This window comes from Ascaphus truei, chromosome 5, assembly GCF_040206685.1.
Source record: "Ascaphus truei isolate aAscTru1 chromosome 5, aAscTru1.hap1, whole genome shotgun sequence".
Taxonomy (NCBI): domain Eukaryota; kingdom Metazoa; phylum Chordata; class Amphibia; order Anura; family Ascaphidae; genus Ascaphus; species Ascaphus truei.
The window spans coordinates 189570650-189588917 of record NC_134487.1 but is presented as its reverse complement, the minus strand read 5'-3'; the positions used below and the strand labels follow the sequence as shown (position 1 = coordinate 189588917).

The window sequence follows — 18268 nt, the reverse complement described above, 5'->3', positions numbered from 1 at the left end:
AATATATATATATATATAAAGTGTATATTGTACTATATGTATATATATATATATATATATATATATATATATATATATATATATATATATATATATATATAATGTATCTTTTTTTTTTTTTTTATATTGCAGGAGTACACACAACATATTGATGGCAGTAAGTAGGCCTTGTATGAAACCTATTTAAATGGTGATAAACATGAGTGAATTAAGTAATAAACATTTGTTTGCACCCAATAATGTTAGAGGCTCACACTTAGTATAGTTGTCAAACATTAGGCCTGTATTATTAAAATAGTGTGTTTTCACAAGGAAGCATGAAGTGTATGTTTTTTGTAAATACATCTATACCAGTTTAGATAGTACTATATATACACACACACACACACACACACACACACACACACACACACACACACACACACAGTGTGTGTCTGTGTGTGTGTGTGTGCATATATCAATACATACTACATATATATTAGTATCAATTCAGAGATGTTCTTGAAACAAGAACACATAAATGATTAAAGGACAACATTACAATGGCCACCAAAGGTAAGTAATATTTAACACAAAATCCTGCTGTACACGTACAAGAAAGATGTTTGCAGTTAAATAGGTGCTTTTATAATTGCATGAAAATAATATGCACATGCAATGATTACATCAATTAACACACCCAAATGCAATGTTTTGCTGCAAAGTCAATGGCAGCTTCTCTAAACTTAGCAACTGGCTCCTGGTGGACCATTACTGAACAGACGATTAAAACATAAATATTTATAACACTATTCATTAATTAGGAGTGTTAACATTTCCAAAACTTCACGTGTACAAAAACATACTTGAAAGTTTGGAAACAACACAGTCTTCAGCATACATACAATAGTAATTAGATAATCTGAAGTCAACAAAACAAGGCCAAAGACATATTTTCTGAATTATAACATTTATTTTTTTTGTTCCTTTTGCGAGCGAGTAACAGGCCTGCTTGTTGTCTCTTGAGTTTTCCTTTTTCTTTTGCCACCAACTTTAGGCACAACAGAGCCACTTTGAGTGGCCTCTGGCACTTCACGGGCAGGGCTTGTGGCCAGTGACTCACCTACAGGGCTTTTGGGCAGTGACTGTTCACCTACGGGGCTTGTGGCCAGTGACTCACCTACAGGGCTTGTGGCCAGTGACTCACCTACAGGGCTTTTGGGCAGCGATTCACCTACAGGGCTTTTGGGCAGCGATTCACCTACAGGGCTTTTGGGCAGTGACTCACCTACAGGGCTTTTGGGTAGTGACTGTTCACGGACAGGGCTTGTGCCCACTGACACATGTGAGCAAGTTGGTAGACACTGCACAAGTGATGGTTGGTCTGTTTCATGTGTGTCTTTTGTTGTTTTTGACCAAAAACTGGTCAGTAGTAACTGCTTGTGTTTTCTTTTTGTGGCCTCCTTTGTAGGTGTCAGCTGCTGAATTTGTACAGATGGCAGCGGTAGGATGTCGTCAGGAACCTGCACAGCAATGTCTGCTACTTGACCGGTAACATTTGGGCCTGGTGAATGAATATCAGATGAATGTGGTGAAAACTGACCTGCATGAACAGATCCTGGCTGTGAGGTGTTGAATTGTGGTACATTAGTCATTCTCCAGTAATTAGCTTGTGTTTGCTGAACAACTAATGCTTCGAATGAGGTGTTGATTTTTTGCAACTGTTTAGGCACTTCAATGAAGACTCTGTGGAGATGTGCCAATTGTGAAACTGTTTCTTCCTGCAGTGCAATCATCCTTTCCAGCACTGTCATCAGGTCAGAATGGCGACGATTTTCTGCTTCCACAATTTTTCCCTCAGAAGCTACAATTGCATCATATGTGGTATTTGCTGGACGTTTTGGCGGTAAAACAGTTTCAATTGGAACCTCTTCATGGTCACTTGCTTGTATTTGTGTGTCTATGGCGGCGGCGGCGGCATCATCATCATCATCATCATCATCATCATCATAATCCTCTTCATCATGTTCTACAAATAAATGTACACATTATTAAATGGCATGTTAATCTCTGCTGTGTTACTATGTAATTGTACTGTGTCATAAGTAACAACTAACATGTTTCCATACGTTTTATAACCTCACATTAAAAACTACCTTGACTTAAGAATAATGTTTGGACTCAGTATGAAATATGAGTGAATGAAAACTTGCTGTAAACTCACAACTCCTACATGATAGTTAACATCACTAACACAATACAAGTTGGCTTACACTTCATTTTCACTGACACTAAGTAATCCTATTTAAAGAAGATGTGCAAAACAAATAATGAACATGACAACATAACATATAGAAGAGCACATATTATATGGCCACCAACTGATACACTCACCTTCTAGGTGTGTTGAGCTGGCTGACCCAGGTGAAGACACTTGTTCAGTCTCAGGTGACACATGTCCTTCAGGGGCAACTATATATAACAATAACATAAGTTTTACATTTACATGTGTAAATATTGAACAAACAGTTATTGTATTTTCTGTATTTATGAGTACCTAACAGCATCATTTCCTTAACCCAAAATGTGTGTGTGAAAGTGAACATAAATAGTTGTAATAACAATGTACATGCCTGTGTACTTAGAACTTTTGAGTTCCCTAACATAAAACATACTATGTTCCTGCAGTAATGCGTGAGGATAAATAGATTAAATTTGAACATAAAAATCATATGTTGTGTAGTGATATCAGTATCATAATGTACATAACTATCATGAGATGACCATTCACAATGGTTATCATGAAGGTGGTCATATTGCACAAAGTGTTGTTTTTGGTAGAGGATATGTGTGGTACATTAATATAAGATGTGGCACACATGAATGTGGCTGTGACTAAACAAGACAACACATGCAGTGTGTGATAATGTGTCGTTGATAGTAGTAGTTCAACTATAGATATGAGTGAACTAATGTGTGACGTACGGTTTGATAAGTAATGAGTTGTTGGGGCATTTAGTAGCTAAAGTGAAGCTTTCAAATGAGTGTGATTAACTTCAGTTGTGCTAGTCAGGTTGTAATAACGGTATTCCCTTCCCCAAAAAGCCTAATCAGCCACACCTTTCAATGACTTGAAACAGGTGAAAATGGTGTGAACTAAGTTGACCCTAAAATGAGGCTGTAATTAGTGTGTGTGCTGAACCCCACCCCCTCTGTTGAAGTGTATGCTGTGATGAGATATTAATTGCAGCTGCTTTAACACAATGGTAGATGAGCTAAATAGTCGTGTGCAGTTTTTAAGTTATGAAAACAATGACATAAAATATGATACGTGTGCCTCATTATGCTGTCTGTATATGAGTTAAAGTAAAAATGGACCTTTTCATAAACAACTATAGATGTGTTAGTGCAAGTGATGTTTGTAGGCCGTTGCATGCAATATATTTGATGCATGCTTAAAATAGGCAGTAATGTCATGTTTGTCGGAGTAAAATAAATAAAATACACAATAATATTATACATATTTCTGTTCTGTACCTGTAGCTAGTAATAATTTCTGATTAACATGTGTTACACATGTGTACTACCCTGTTGTTCCCCATCTTCGCCCACCATCAATTGCTTCCACTGCAGCAATGCATTTTGGGAATTCACATGTAAATGAGCACGCAATGGCACGTGCTATATTAGTTACTGCTTTTAGTAGGACTACAACATATATGTCTATTTTGAGATATATATATATACAGAATCAGACATATACATATATAGATGCAGGTATGCTTATATTGTGAAGACAGTATAAAAAGCAGTGTAACTATGCAAAATAACTGTAAGCAACGACACGCCTAGTACAGTAATATTTCTCACCTGGTGGAAATTGTGAGGGGTAAATTCCTATATCACGGTCACCAGGTAAGCCTTCCACAACAACGGGAAGTAATTTTGCCCGAAGCAGCTCCTCCAATGGACTTAATATGAGACGTTGTGGTGTGGGCCCACCTCCAGTGCCAGTAGCATGCACGCGTTGGTGTTGTATTTTCTTTTTCAATTTGGACCTAATATCATCAAATCTCTTGTGACAACTCCGCTTGTCCCTCACATGATTCCCACACGCATTGACACCAATGACTATTGTGTCCCACATCTCTTTTCTGCTTGCTGAACTTGTCCGCCCTTGAAAAACATATAAAATATATGAGGTAAATTAATAATAATATAAGCACCAGTTTCCTACACTGCTAGCTGTTCCAAGAGATAGCAAACATGCTGTTTTATGTGTAATATGTGAAGCACATGAGCATTCACTACTAAACCTATACATGTAAGCAAGCTTGCATTCATATTGTATGCAGTTATGGCAAATTGACCGCCTGTGTTTAGTTGTCCTTGTAAGGCATGATAAAAAGCTGTGTTTCCAGACTAATTAACATAGAAAGATATTGTGAACCCATATTTGCATATGAACAAAACTCAGATGACCTAGGATCACATGTATTTGAATAATAAATGTAAAGGTACACTTACCTAGTAAATGTCCATATACAGTATACTGTCATAGTGCTCCAGAATGCCAGTGACAAGAGCTGTATTTTCCTGGTCATTGAAGCGAGGATTACGTGGCTTCTCCACACGTTTCTTCCGAGCAGGTTTAGGGTCAGAGCTTGGCTGGTGCTGACTGGACTCTCCTTCTTCCAATGGAAGAGCCTCCAAAAGCTGCCCACCAGCAAGCACGCCAGACAGCACCAGCACTCCCACTCCTAGCACCAGCACTCCCACTCCTAGCACCAGCACTCCCACTCCTAGCACCAGCACTCCCACTCCTAGCAACAGCACTCACACTCCTAGCACCAGCACTCCCAGCACTCCCACTCCCAGCAACAGCACTCCCACTCCCAGCAACAGCACTCCCACTCCCAGCAACAGCACTCCCACTCCCAGCAACACCACTCGCAGCACCAGCACTCCCACTCCCTGCAACACCACTCTCACTCTCAGCAACATCACTCCCCTGAACAGTACGTTCACTCCGACGCGTACTCGCACGAGTAGCACTCCCACTCCCACCGGCATCACTCTTCCCACGCTTTGCGGGCATACTTCCAGCACTCACAAAAAACAGACAAGAAATGTACAGGCAATCACACGAAACACTTCCACATATAAAACAAGACAAAGATGTAAACAAAACAACAAAGGACAAAGCTCACCAATACACAACAAGTCTCTCAGTCAATATGCAAATCTTCAATCGTCCAGCTCTGTGCGTCTCTCTCTCTCTCACTCCCAACAACACAGAGAATGATTAGCAGTACACGTTGCCTTTAAATATGGCGCGCAATCAAAAACATGCTTGTTTCGCCTGATTCAGCAAGATTTGTGATTGGGCAACCTATCAGCACCCCGCCACGCACGCCGATACACCTGTGTGTGATCGGCTAATCATCGTGAGAGTGGGCGGATTTGTTTTCGGGTTGATTTTGAATGTATTCGGCACTTACTGCATACGGAGAGGAAAAATCGCCAATAACATGACTAATCGGTAAGATTGCCGATTTCACATAATCGACGCTTACTGCATGAGGCCCATAGACCCAAAACATGTAGAACAATCACAACTCCATTATAATCCGACTAGTGGACTAGGGTCCCCACATACACTGTAGTAAGAGACCTCACAATAAAGTGACCCAGCATAATATTTCGGAAAGGAGAATGAGCAGGTGATAGAAATAACTCACTCTGAGTAGAATTTGTCCTCAAGATTGTTCAATCTTCATCCACAGTAGGGGGTGTACAACAAGCACCTAAATACCCAGAAACAGAAATTAAAAGCACAAGCCAACCAAGCAATTAACTAAATAAAACCACTAACCAACCAATTAAAGAAATAAAACCACTAGCCAACCAATTAAAGAAATAAAACCACTAGGCATTCAATAAAATAATTAAAACCACTATGCAATCAATTACATAAATCAGACCACTAGCCAAAGAATAAATTTAGTACCTAAAAGTACAAATAAACACTTGGACAAGTGACTAGAAGAGGTCACTAAAAGCCCTAATAACAGCACTCAAAGTCACCATACATACTGTAGGTCAATATATGGTGGGAATGGGTTATAAGTGTAATCACTAGGACCAAAAACGGAGGTATATAAACCTCCAGCCACAAGACTACAGACAGCAATTAAAACCAAAAGTAATAAAGTTTTATTAAATAAATGACTGACGCAACTTAACAACTATGGGGAACATATATATACACACACACTGGATCTAAAATCCTCACGGACCCGCAGCATGATGTTTAGCAAGTCACCTGTATGTGTTTAGCATTGGATTTACCTACCTTCCACAGTATAATGTATCTCCTCCAGATATGTGTATTAACACATGAGCCTGTCCCACAAATTAGCCCACCACCGTTCGGTCCGTGGGGATTTTAGATCCAGTGTGTATATATATGTTCCCCATAGTTGTTAAGTTGCGTCGGTCATTTCTTATACTATATTAGTGAAAGCACTGTATGCCTGCCTGCCTGCCTGCCTGTCTGCCTGGATGTCCGGTGTCCCTAGGGGAAATCTCATTGGTCCCTTGGCCCGCCCCCGCACACCTCTCATTGGCCTGAGGCGGAGTGACGGGCCAAAGGACACACAGGGACACACACACACACAGGGACACACACAGGGACACACACACACACAGGGACACAGGGACACACACACACACAGTGACAGACACACACACAATGACAGACACACACACAGTGACACACACACACACACACACACACACACACACACACACACACACACACACACACACACACACACACACACACACACACACACACACACACACACACACACACACACTGTTACATACATTAGCGGGGCTCACAGTGTTAGCAACCCCCTCGTGCACCTCCTCCTCTCCCCGTGTCTCCCGCGCTTTCACCCCGACCCCCCCCCTCCCCCGGCACCGCTACAGTCAGCGGGAAACACACACTATTATTACCCCTTCAGCACCCCCCCCACCCAGTGTCAGCGGCCGTACGAGACCCCCCCTCTATATCTCCCACCTCTCCCCCCCCACACATATACATGCCCCCCCCTCCCCGGCGCTACAACTCACCCCTTCCCCGGGGGGGGGGGAACAGCCAGTGGCCAGGCAAGCTGCCTCGCGGCGCCGAGTACCCAAGATGGCGGCGCCCGGGACACAGCGGGGGAGCAGCCACAACACACTGCCTCCCGCCTCAGATCCACGTGGGACCTGCCGGACGGGTGAGTGAGCGGCCTTCACCTCCCCTCACCCACCCCTCACCCCCAATCACCTCCCCTCACCCCCTTTCACCTCTCCTCACTCCACTTCTCCCTTCCACCCCCCTTCACCTCCCCATTTACCTCCCCCCCTCCACCCCCCCTTCACCTCCCCTCCACCCCCCCCTTCACCCCCCCTTCACCTCCCCTCCACCCCCCCCTTCACCTCCCTTCCACCCCCCCCTTCACCTCCCTTCCACTCCCCCCCCTTCACCTCCCCTCCATCCCCCCTTCACCTCCGCTCCACCCCCCCACCTTCACCTCCCCTCCACCCCCCCTTCACCTCCCCTCCACCCCCCTTCCCACGCCTCCCCCCCTTCCCACCGCCTCCCCCCCCCTTCCCACCGCCTCCCCCCCCCTTCCCACCGCCTCCCCCCCTTCTCACCGCCTCCCCCCCCTTCCCACCGCCTCCCCTCCACCTTCCCACCGCCTCCCCCCCCTTCCCACCGCCTCCCCCCCACCTTCCCACCGCCTCCCCCCCCTTCCCACCGCCTCCCCCCCCTTCCCACCGCCCCCCCCTTCCCACCGCCTCCCCCCTTCCCACCGCCTTCCCCCTTTCCCCCCCTTCCCACCGCCTTCCCCCCCCTTCCCACCACCTCCCAGCCCCCCTTCCCACCGCCTCCCAGCCCCCCCTCCCACCGCCTCCCCCCACCCCTTCCCACCGCCTCCCCCCCCCTTCACACCGCCTCCCCCCCCTTCCTACCGCCTCCCCCCCCTTCCCACCGCCTCCCCCCCCCTTCACACCACTTCCCCCCCCCTTCCCACCACCTCCCACCCCCCCTTCCCACCGCCTCCCACCCCCCCTTCCCACCGCCTCCCCCCCTCCCCTTCCCACCGCCTCCCCCCCTTAATACTACCTATTACGCATTTACATCCCGGGCAACGCCGGGTCTCTCAGCACCGCCTCCCCCCCCTTCCCACCGCCTCCCCCCCTTTCCCACCGCCTCCCCCCCTTCACACCGCCTCCCCCCCCCTTCCCACCGCCTCCCACCCCCCCTTCCCACCGCTTCCCACCGCCTCCCCCCCTCCCCTTCCCACCGCCTCCCCCCCCTTAATACTACCTATTACGCATTTACATCCCGGGCAACGCCGGGTCTCTCAGCTAGTATTTAATAAAACGTTATTACTTTTGGTTTTAATTGCTGTCTGTAGTCTTGTGGCTGGAGGTTTATATACCTCCGTTTTTGGTCCTAGTGATTACACTTATAACCCATTCCCACCATATATTGACCTATGTATGGTGACTTTGAGTGCTGTTATTAGGGCTTTTAGTGACCTCTTCTAGTCACTTGTCCAAGTGTTTATTTGTACCATATTCCCTAAGCACCGAGGTTCTTTTCTCCATATACTACTAGGCGAGCGACTAGTCATTCTGTCTTTGTGTACCTAAAAGTAACCAACACAACAATTAATTAATACAACCACTAGGCAACACATCAATGAAAACCAGTAGCCACCAAAATATATCATTAAATAAAATCACTGACCAATCTGTAAAAATAAAAAAACAAGCCATCACAATTCAAATTAATTTAATCTAAACAATACACAGAAATAGAGAATATAACAGTCAATAGAAGAAATGCATTTGCCACAAATGCATTGGTACCAAATCCTTCTTTCTTTAATCTTCTCTCATCTTCATCTTTCTTGATCTGTGATTATTTCTTGATTTTCTTTACCTTCTGTCTTTATCTTCTGTATTCATCTGTTAATCCAATAGCCCCATGTTAAATCCACGATGTTGACTGTCGGCTTCTTGAGCTCAAATGGGACGTCACAGCCTTAAATATGGCCTGTGACGTCACATTTGGGTGGCAAATGGTTCACACGCCATTTGATTGGCTGTGAAAACCATGTGCCTTTTTTCTTTAATGTGACGTCATGAAAGGGACTGAAGCCAGCCAATCAGAATGGCTGTGCTTCCTTTCCCTTTAACATGACATCACCAAATCCAACCTGGCTGCTGTCACATGGTATTTAAACCAATCAGATTGTGAGAACTATATCCCCAATCTGATTGGTTGTAGTAGACCATGTGACAATGTAATTCTTGGGAAGGGATGTGAAGTCATCCAAAGGAAGTCACATGGTTTACTACAACCAGATTGGGGATATAGACCACTTGAGGACCCCCAGAAACCTGTGGGCCCATAGACACCCGTGGGAACCACCGAGGGTCCCCAGACACCCGTGGGGACGACCCGGGGACACCCTGACACCCGTGGGAACCACCTAGAGGCCCATGGAGCCTCGCAGGGACGACCCGAGGGCCCCCAGACACCTGTGGGAACCAACAAAACAAAGCGAAAAACGCTCATCGTGAATTTATAAAAAACAGTGTTTATAAAATAGGTGTTTCAAGGTTCTGCGTACATCAGATAAGAAGTAAATAGGCACATGAAGCTACAATGTAGCTGTTACCACAAGCTGCGACCAGGAACTGCAGAAAGATTCTCTCATCAAGGGTCTCACTTCCTCTCCCGCACATTCAGCAAGGATGGAGCAGTAACCGATATGCCGATATTAAGGCAGTCTTTAACACAGTCCCAAAGTCCAGATTGGTGCGTCAATGCACCCGATGGAGCCGGAGAGCAACCAGCTCAGTTTCTCAGAGCAGCGTGCACCTGTCCCACGCGAGCTTCCAGCCTCTGACGTCAGTGTGCCGGGCCCCTCTGACGTCAGCGTGCCGGGCCCCTCTGACGTCAGCGTGCCGGGTCCCTCTGACATCAGTGCGCCTCAGCTTTTGGTGCTCGCTGACTGGAAGCTCGGCCCGGGATACAGAGTGAGGAGGTCTGCAGCTGATGGAGAGTTGGGGCCCGGCTGCTGGACCCCACAGCCACCGGTCCCGACCATCCCCAAGGTATGTCTACTTTTTTATATATGTATTGGGGGGAGTGGTGTCTTTTTATATGTATTGGAGGGAGTGGGGGTCTGTTTATATGTATTGGGGGGAGTGGGTCTTTTTATATGTATTGGGGGAGTGGGGATCTTGTTATATGTATTGGGAGGAGTGGGGATCTTGTTATATGTATTGGAGGGAGTAGGGGTCTTGTTATATGTATTGGGGGGAGTGGGAGTCTTTTTATATGTATTGGGGGAGTGGGGGTCTTTTTATATGTATTGGGGGAGTGGGGGTATTTTTAAATGTATTGGGGGGCTTTTTATATGTATTGGGAGGGTGTGGGTGCTTCTTTATATGTCTTGGGGCTTTTTTATATGCGTTGGAGGGGTTTTATATGCATTTGGGCTTTTTATCAATGCATTTTTTTTATATATGCATTGTTTTTTTATATATGTATTTTTTTAAATATATGTGTAACCCATGCTTCCCACCCAATCGCAGATCGGGTCCCCTAAGGTGTTCTAGGGTCTGGCTACATGTCTCTGTGTGGTGCATACCTGCTGGCAACAGGAGGGCCTGAGTCTCCCGCGGTGTCATGGGGGAACACAGGACAGGTTCTTCAATGGTGCAGCGCCTCCATCTGTAGTAAGCCCCAGGAATACGGGGTGGAATCCCTACCACAGAAATCCCCCTCCCAGGGATGAGAGATTCCAGTCTCACACAAGGTTCTCTTTAACAGCAGACTCCTTTATTCAGTCTCCCGCAGCAGCATACAGGTACAGTTGATATACAATGTCCACTAGCTGTTCTCCTTTGTGATGGTCCCTGCCTCCACTCTGGACCCAAGGGCCACCCAGAGTGGGGCTAGCTCTTCTCTCAGCCCCTAAGCAGGGTGAGAGGTATTTGGGCCACCTCACTATCTTCTATCAGCTCTACTCATATGCTGCTCACTCCTCTCCTCCATAACACTAACTCAGAGACAACCACTCTAAAAAGGAAATGCACTGATCTTTATGATATCAACAGGCACCGCCCCTGTGCCTCTTGATAGGACACAGGGTCACGTGACCTATCTCCACCATTCAGGGCAAGTGCTTGAAGTGGGGGAAACCCATGATAACTCCTGGCAACCTGCCCTTAGCAGGGATTATACCAGAAGGAGGATAGAACTATAGCCCCATTTCTTACCAGGGCTACACTCTCCCACAGGTGGAAATCCAATGGTCCCCACTTGGACCTAATTTGCTGGACCATCCTGCAGATGAACAATCTGTGAACATACAAACATAATTAGTTAATATTGTGTACACAAGACTGTAACACCCATGATGGTGACATAACAGCGGGAAACTCCCAACATGGAGAACCCTTAACTTCAATAATAATGACGGGGATCAGGCTTCTTCACCGCCCATTGTGATCCACAATCTTAACAAAGAAAGGTTGCACAGGCCCATTCTCCAGTCTGTACAATATGTTATGCATGAATATGTTCCTGCCTGTACTCCAAGATTTCATTACAGAACATATTTTGTCCTCCCTCAAGTAAGCAGTGCTACCAAATTTAATTCATAGATGCTCAATGATCGCGTCCCTAAGCCACGTGTCTCTTTGGTCTTCGATCTCCTGCATTATTGGCTCTGGCACGTATGGAAACTCATAACTATGAGACTGCCAGTATCTCGCCGCTATGGCTCTATCTGCTCGACTTAACTTAGTAAGTTTCCGGTTCCCAGCCTTTCCTGGCAGTACCCAGTACTTTGGCTCCTCAGGCGCAATATCATCATACAGAATAGATGAGCCTTTGGGGGTGATCACTTTTTGCATAATGTCTCTCCCCCTGTTATCTAACTCATCGGCAACCTACTGTGGAGAATAGGTGCCTGCGTCCCACCAGTGATCTACAGTGTCTTTCTTTATTAATATGAATCTGGTGCGGTCCATCCCCTCATCATACCCTGTGAATAACGGTGCCCACCATTTATCTCGGTGCTCATATGAGGATGAAACACTCATACCTCCCTCAGACTCAGCTCGCGAGGACACACCAGATGTCTCTGCCTCAGTAGAGTGCGAGCCTTTACGCCTCCCTATAATGACATTCTTGTAGACCGTGGGATTCATCTTGGGTGCCTTGGGACTTATGGGACCCATTTTTGCAGTAGACTGGGACTCTCGGGCCCTACCTCTAGGAACAGGATTAAACACAGTGGGGTTAGGTACATGTACAACACTTGACAATGGTATCTCCCTGTAACAGGGGATTTATCCCTGTTCAGGAAATGTGCCTCTAATCCAGCAGTGTGGTGTTTAACTGCTGGTAGTCAATTAACCAATACCACCTGGCTGATTAGGTTTGTTAGAAAAGCCTGCCTTTGAGACAGGAAGTGAGATTGTTCCTGAGTCTCACAAGTTGTGGGACTGACCATAGGGACAGACGTCTTGAGCCTACCAGAAGAAGCTACCAGCAAGACACAAGGGAAAGCACTTCTAAACCTGGATCCTGACATTGCCTTATCGCCCAAAGGTGTGGACACCAGAAGAACAAAGAAGCCTTCCTCTACAAGTAACAGATAAGACTTTCCTTTCTAAGACTTTTTATATATCTGCACATATCAAGATATATGTTTGGGGCTGGGAGACATGCTAATCTAAAGGGAGTTGTGGACTGCACAGATTTTACTAGAAATACTCCCAAGTGGAACAGAAGCTTTGTTTGACCCCTTATTTGCATATGTTTGGATGATTTTCTTGTGTTAAAGAAACAGGCGCAATAAAAGCCTTACTTAAATTCACCTTACAAAAGTCTCCATTGCATACCTCTGCACATGTCCTCTTACACTCCCCATCAGAACCCTCATCACTTCTCACCCAATCCCGCCAATCAGTTGAAAACTTGGGCGTCTTATCCAGCTTACTCCCACTAAGACCCGGTGGCATGACACGTGACGGGGCAGGGGCAGTGGCCGGGGCAATGGCGCTAGGGGCGGTGACCACATGATCGCCATAGTTCATTAGAGTGTCTCTGAGTCAGGCGATGCCACGACCAGTTGGTGCTCTCTTACTGTCTCTTGCGGCAGCGCTTTGGGCTCCCCGCTTGGCCACTTGGGCCTTAAATTCCTCGAACTCTGCTTCCAGCCCAGCTCTCCTTATTGAAGCAATCAAAGCTTCCGGGCCTCTGCGCCAGTCTGACCCGGATTGACGTCATCGTTGGTCGTCGCGGAATATCCATCCGCTCCTTGGTCCCGCACCGGAAGTGCGTCGAGGACCGGAAGGGGCGGCGGTGGACCATCAGGGTCGCAGACAGGCAGGCAGGCCTCAAGCCTCTCTCTCTCCACAGGTTCCTCCTTCACCTGACGGGAATAGGGGGGTGGTGGTGTCCTCTTACCGCTCCGCTGCCTTGCGATGCTCGTTGGTTCCTCTGGAGCCATCTAGGGTCCCATCTCCGCTGCACTGGGAGTCCCCCCGGCCGTGGGACTTCTACGCAGCTCAGGCCGCACCAGCGCTCGACGTTGGAGGGTCTCCGGACTCGTCTGCTCCATCTCTAGGGTAAGTGAATTCTCTTCTTTACAGCTGAGGTGGTCCGCCGGCCGGCGCATCACCACCGATGACAGGCTGCCTCTCTCATCATCCGACGAGGACTGCAACGGCACCTCCGCTGGGGAATGACCTCGAGTCCTTGCAGCACCGCCAGTGAGTATGGGTACGAAACGGGTCCGTTCCGGTCCCTCCACTGCGGTCGCGCTCTCCTCCGTCGGAGCATTTCTTAATGGCTGGGCCTGGGTCCCCACCGCGGGGGTGATATATGGGACCAGGGCAGCCTTCGCATCCGCCTCCTCCACTTCGATCAGCGTCGCTGGAGAGGCCTCTCGTGGGGTCACTATGGTAGGGCATGGCTCGATAGGCCAGAGGTAGAACATGCCACACTGTTGGCACCGTGCCGTAGTACTTGGGGCCGATTCGGGTGACCAGCATTTGACGCACAGGCACCTGCAGATATTCGCGGCCATCAACCTCCACAACCAGGAGGTCTCCTGGAAGCTGATAAGTCATCACGTTTAAGTCAGCCATCTTTTGAACAGGGGTTGATTCGTTCAGCTTACTGGTGTGACACTTAGCTCCTTCTCCTTCACCAGTCAAGCAGAAGTGAAGTTCCTCAGCCTCACTTCCTGTCCCTCCTACTGCTGGGGAGGACTGTTGGGATTGGTTCTCAGTGTGCCCCCTCCCTCTGGTGGAAACTAGAGGCGGGGCACTCTCTCTCTTTGAGTGACGTGGCTTTGTCCTTTGGCCAGTCACTGCACAGGTGGGTGCAGCTTTCGCGCCGCTCCCTTCTTTTAGCTGGGGTTCTGGTTTTGGCGCCAAACCCTTGCACATCTCTCGCCACATTTCTCGTGCAGCCTGCTTGCACGCAGCACGTGCGCGATCTAGGCTTGGCGGGAGTCGCCATTTCGGATCGGCTGCAACCCGCGTTGCAGTGAATGGCGTAGGCAGAGTACATGTATCTCTCGCCGCCATCTTTAGTGAGCCCTCTAAGCCCACGATAGCGCTACTCTCAGTGCCTATGGTGCAACTCGTTCCTAGACACTTACTATTCTCAATGGTGCTCTAACCAATGAATTTAACGCATGGCATATCCCAGGCTAGGCAGAACTCTCTCCTTGTACACCGCACTCGCTCAAGGTTCATTACAAGCACTCTGTGGTGTGTTTTCTGGATACTGGCTAGTGTACTTGGCATTCCTAAGTACTTGGCGTCAACCTACGTTTGGCCACCCATTGTGCAGACCCTATGCTGAAGTCCCTGACCTCTGTTAACAGGCTACCCCCACAGGAATCCTACACTATCTGCCTCTAGGCGACTAGAACAGCTATAGCCACTTGTACCCAAATTTACATCACTCTCTTAGGGCACCTAGGGTGTACTGTGTGAGAGGACTGTCTCTCCTGACACCCCTAGTCTTCAAAAATGCCCATCCTTCTGCAGCACTTGCTTTGAAAGTGTACATAATACTTTCAGCTCTGCTTCGCTGAAAACCTGTCCTGATTCTCTCAGCAGCGCCTCCAAGTGTAACCCATGCTTCCCCACCCAATTGCAGATCTGGCCCTGTGGATGGACGTTCACAGAGGTACACACTTTGAGTCTTTATAATGTGAAATTATAATAGGCTTTATTGTGCCTTTTCCTTTTTATCAGGAAATTATCCAAACACAGGGGGGAACAAAGCTTCCATTCACTTGGGAGTATTTCTAGTGAAACACTATGCAATTAATTCACATCTCCGTTAGTTAAGCAATTCTCCCAACCCCAAACACATAGCATGCAATAAGCAGATATAAGCAGTCTTTTAAGAATGAAAGTCTTATCTGTTCCTTGTGGTTTGGAGGGAAAATCTTCACTGTCCCTGCTTCAGCTCCCTTGTCTCCAGGGTTGGTCAGCATACAGGTTTAGAAGTTTTCCCTGTGTCTTGAAAGCAGCTCTGCTATCTTTTTGGCAGAGCTCAAGACAAGTGTGTCTCTAAGTTCAGCTCAGGTGTCAGCTAAAGAGTTCTCTCTTCCTGTTTCAAAAGACAGGCTTTATAAGCCATCTAATCAGGCAGGTGGTGTTTTGTTAATTGACTAAGAGCAGTTAACCACCACACTGCTGGATTAGAGGCACATTACCTGAACAGGGATAAGTCCCCTGTTACAGGCCCCCTAAGGTGTTCTGGGGTCTGGCTACATGTCTGTGTGGTGCATACCTGCTGGCAACAGGAGGGCCAGAGTCTCCCGCGGTGTCATGGGGGAACACAGGACAGGTTACTGGGGTGGATGTCTTCGTTCTTCTTCAATGGTGCAGCGCCTCCATCTGTAGTAAGCCCCAGGAATACGGGGTGGAATCCCTACCACAGAAATCCCCCTCCAAGGGATGAGAGATTCCAGTCTCACACAAGGTTCTCTTTGCAGACTCCTTTATTCAGTCTCCCGCAGCAGCAAACAGGTACAATTGATATACAATGTCCACTAGCTGTTCTCCTTTGTGATGGTCCCTGCCTCCACTCTGGACCCAAGGGCCACCCAGAGTGGGGCTAGCTCTTCCCTCACCCCCTAAGCAGGGTGAGAGGTATTTGGTCCACCTCACTATCTTCTATCAGCTCTACTCATAAGCTGTTCACTCCTCTCCTCCCTAACACTAGCTCAGAGACAACCACTCTAAAAAGGAAATGCACTGCTCTTTATGATATCAGCAGGCACCGCCCCTATTCTGGAGGCCAGGGTCATGTGTAAGACGATTAGCCCAGATAGTTTCAACTCGGCCCTCTTTTCAAAGCACAACAAGTTCTGTATCTTTTCTTTACTTTATTTGGGGAAAGCAGCATAAAAGACGGGCACTTGTGAAGAGATGTTGGTGTTTAGATAATGTCTCTCTGTGGGTGCTTTGTAGTTAAGCACAGGTGAAAAGGGTAATCCTGCCACTAGAGCAGTTACAGCAGGTACTCACTCAGCCAGTGGGGATGATGGAAAAGGAAGTCCCAATGTATGCTGGGTAGCAAGATAGCCTGGGGACAGACCATCTGTGGGCAGAGCAGAGGGGGAGAAAGCAGGCTAGCCCATTTGGGAGAAAGGCTGGGGTTGCTATAGCAACTCACTGAAATGTCTAAGGAAACCACAACATGTAGCAATAATGTTGCATTTCTGATACAGCAAACTGCTGGGACAGGGGAAATAACACTGTGTGAGTAAAACACATGCAGCTGGAAATGAGAAACTAACGGGCAGAACTGCAAGGAAGGGGGGGGGGGGTGAAACAGAAATGTAGTTCTTGTTCCATTACACTCCCCGTCTGGTATCTGGAGATACCACTATATTCTAGATATATGTGGAACATATGTGCAATATAACATAACATAACAGTGCAAAGTTCATGCCCACATAACGAGGTGATACCGGCCGGTACCACTGGCGTTGAAATCATTGGCAAAGTCTTTTAGCAAAGGATGTTGGGTGGATGAACCGGTCCAGGTTATCTGGGTTCACCTCAATATCTTTCTGTGAAAGTCTCTGGCACTGTTTCCTTTCAACTTCGTGATAGAACAGTCCCTTTGACTCTGTAGTTTTCTCTACAGAGTGCATCAACTCGTGGATGTGCCAGTCGTGGTAGTTTGTCACCCTATCACTTGACATTTGGCAGAAGGAGATGGCCTTTGGCTCCTTGCAGAAGCGGATCAACGCCCCTGGAAGACTGGTTGTCAAGTCTGGTCCAGTGAGTAGTGCCCCGTTGGGTGAGGCTTCTTGGTGCTGAGCATTGGAGCTGAACGTTACCCAGATCTGGCTGGGTTTCTGACGGTGGTGAACACCAGATGATGGGAGGTGCCAGCATTTTTTACCTTCCGTCAGTGAAGGCGCTGGCTCTGCGTGTCCGGTAAGGAATTTCTTCCGCGTGAAGACCACAATTTGATTCTTGGTCTCCGGCTCTCTTTGTGGGTAGCGGCGGAGCGAAGTGAGCCTAGAGATGGCAAGTTCTCTATTGTTCGGGAGGCGTCTTCTTGGTGAACGGAATGGTAGCGGGTTCACCCAACTGCCCGGTCCGTCTTTGACGAACTCCTTGACTGTTAACCTCGGGAATCCTCTATCTTCCCTCGATGGTGTTTGCTTGTCGTCGTCCCTTGTTGTCTGGAACGCTGTGCACCATATGTCATTGGTGCATTTTTCTTGCACGAGAACGTCTCCACGTAATTTGGTGAAACGCTTTTGTGTCTCTTTGTTGACTGCCCTCAGGAGGTTGTTCTCTCCTTGGACATAACGAAAAACAGTCTCTTTTGCCCTTGTAAATCCCTTTGTGAAATGTCTTTGCGACTGTCGCTTTTTTGACATGTGAGAGGACAGTCTTTTTAACACTGTGGCTTTACCTGTAGGGCGCAATCTTTTGCGGCTATGCCAGCCGTGACAGCTGGCTGCTTTATCGCTTGATACTCTGTGGAGAGGAACGACTGTAAGTCTTAGCCGTGCCATTGCTCGCGAGAGGATCGTCCGATTGTTTGTCTTTTGGACGATACCTTTGTCGGTCACCTTTGGGAGGTTACTTTCTTCCTTCAGTGGAGTCGACTCATCATCCTTGGTTATCTGAACCGCTAAGCATCCTA

General features: G+C 47.5%; 1 protein-coding gene across 1 annotated transcript; it reads right to left on the bottom strand.

The window, feature by feature from the left end:
- Positions 1 to 919: 919 nt before the first annotated feature.
- LOC142494705 (uncharacterized) lies at positions 920 to 12303 on the bottom strand. The gene is made up of 3 exons (XM_075599139.1): positions 12168 to 12303; positions 2374 to 2451; positions 920 to 2008 (listed from the first exon to the last, which is right to left on the bottom strand). The coding sequence occupies exons 1-3, from the start codon at positions 12301 to 12303 to the stop codon at positions 951 to 953; spliced, it is 1272 nt and encodes a 423-aa protein (XP_075455254.1). The 3' UTR covers positions 920 to 950.
- Positions 12304 to 18268: the final 5965 nt, after the last annotated feature.

Coding starts and splice junctions, on each gene's coding strand:
- LOC142494705 (XM_075599139.1), bottom strand. CDS start 12,303: ATGGGTCCCATAAGTCCCAAGGCACCCAAGATGAATCCCACGGTCTAC. Junction 2,452..12,167: donor GCGAGCTGAGTCTGAGGGAG/GTATGAGTGTTT, acceptor TGTTATATATAG/TTGCCCCTGAAGGACATGTG. Junction 2,009..2,373: donor CAGCTCAACACACCTAGAAG/GTGAGTGTATCA, acceptor ATTTATTTGTAG/AACATGATGAAGAGGATTAT.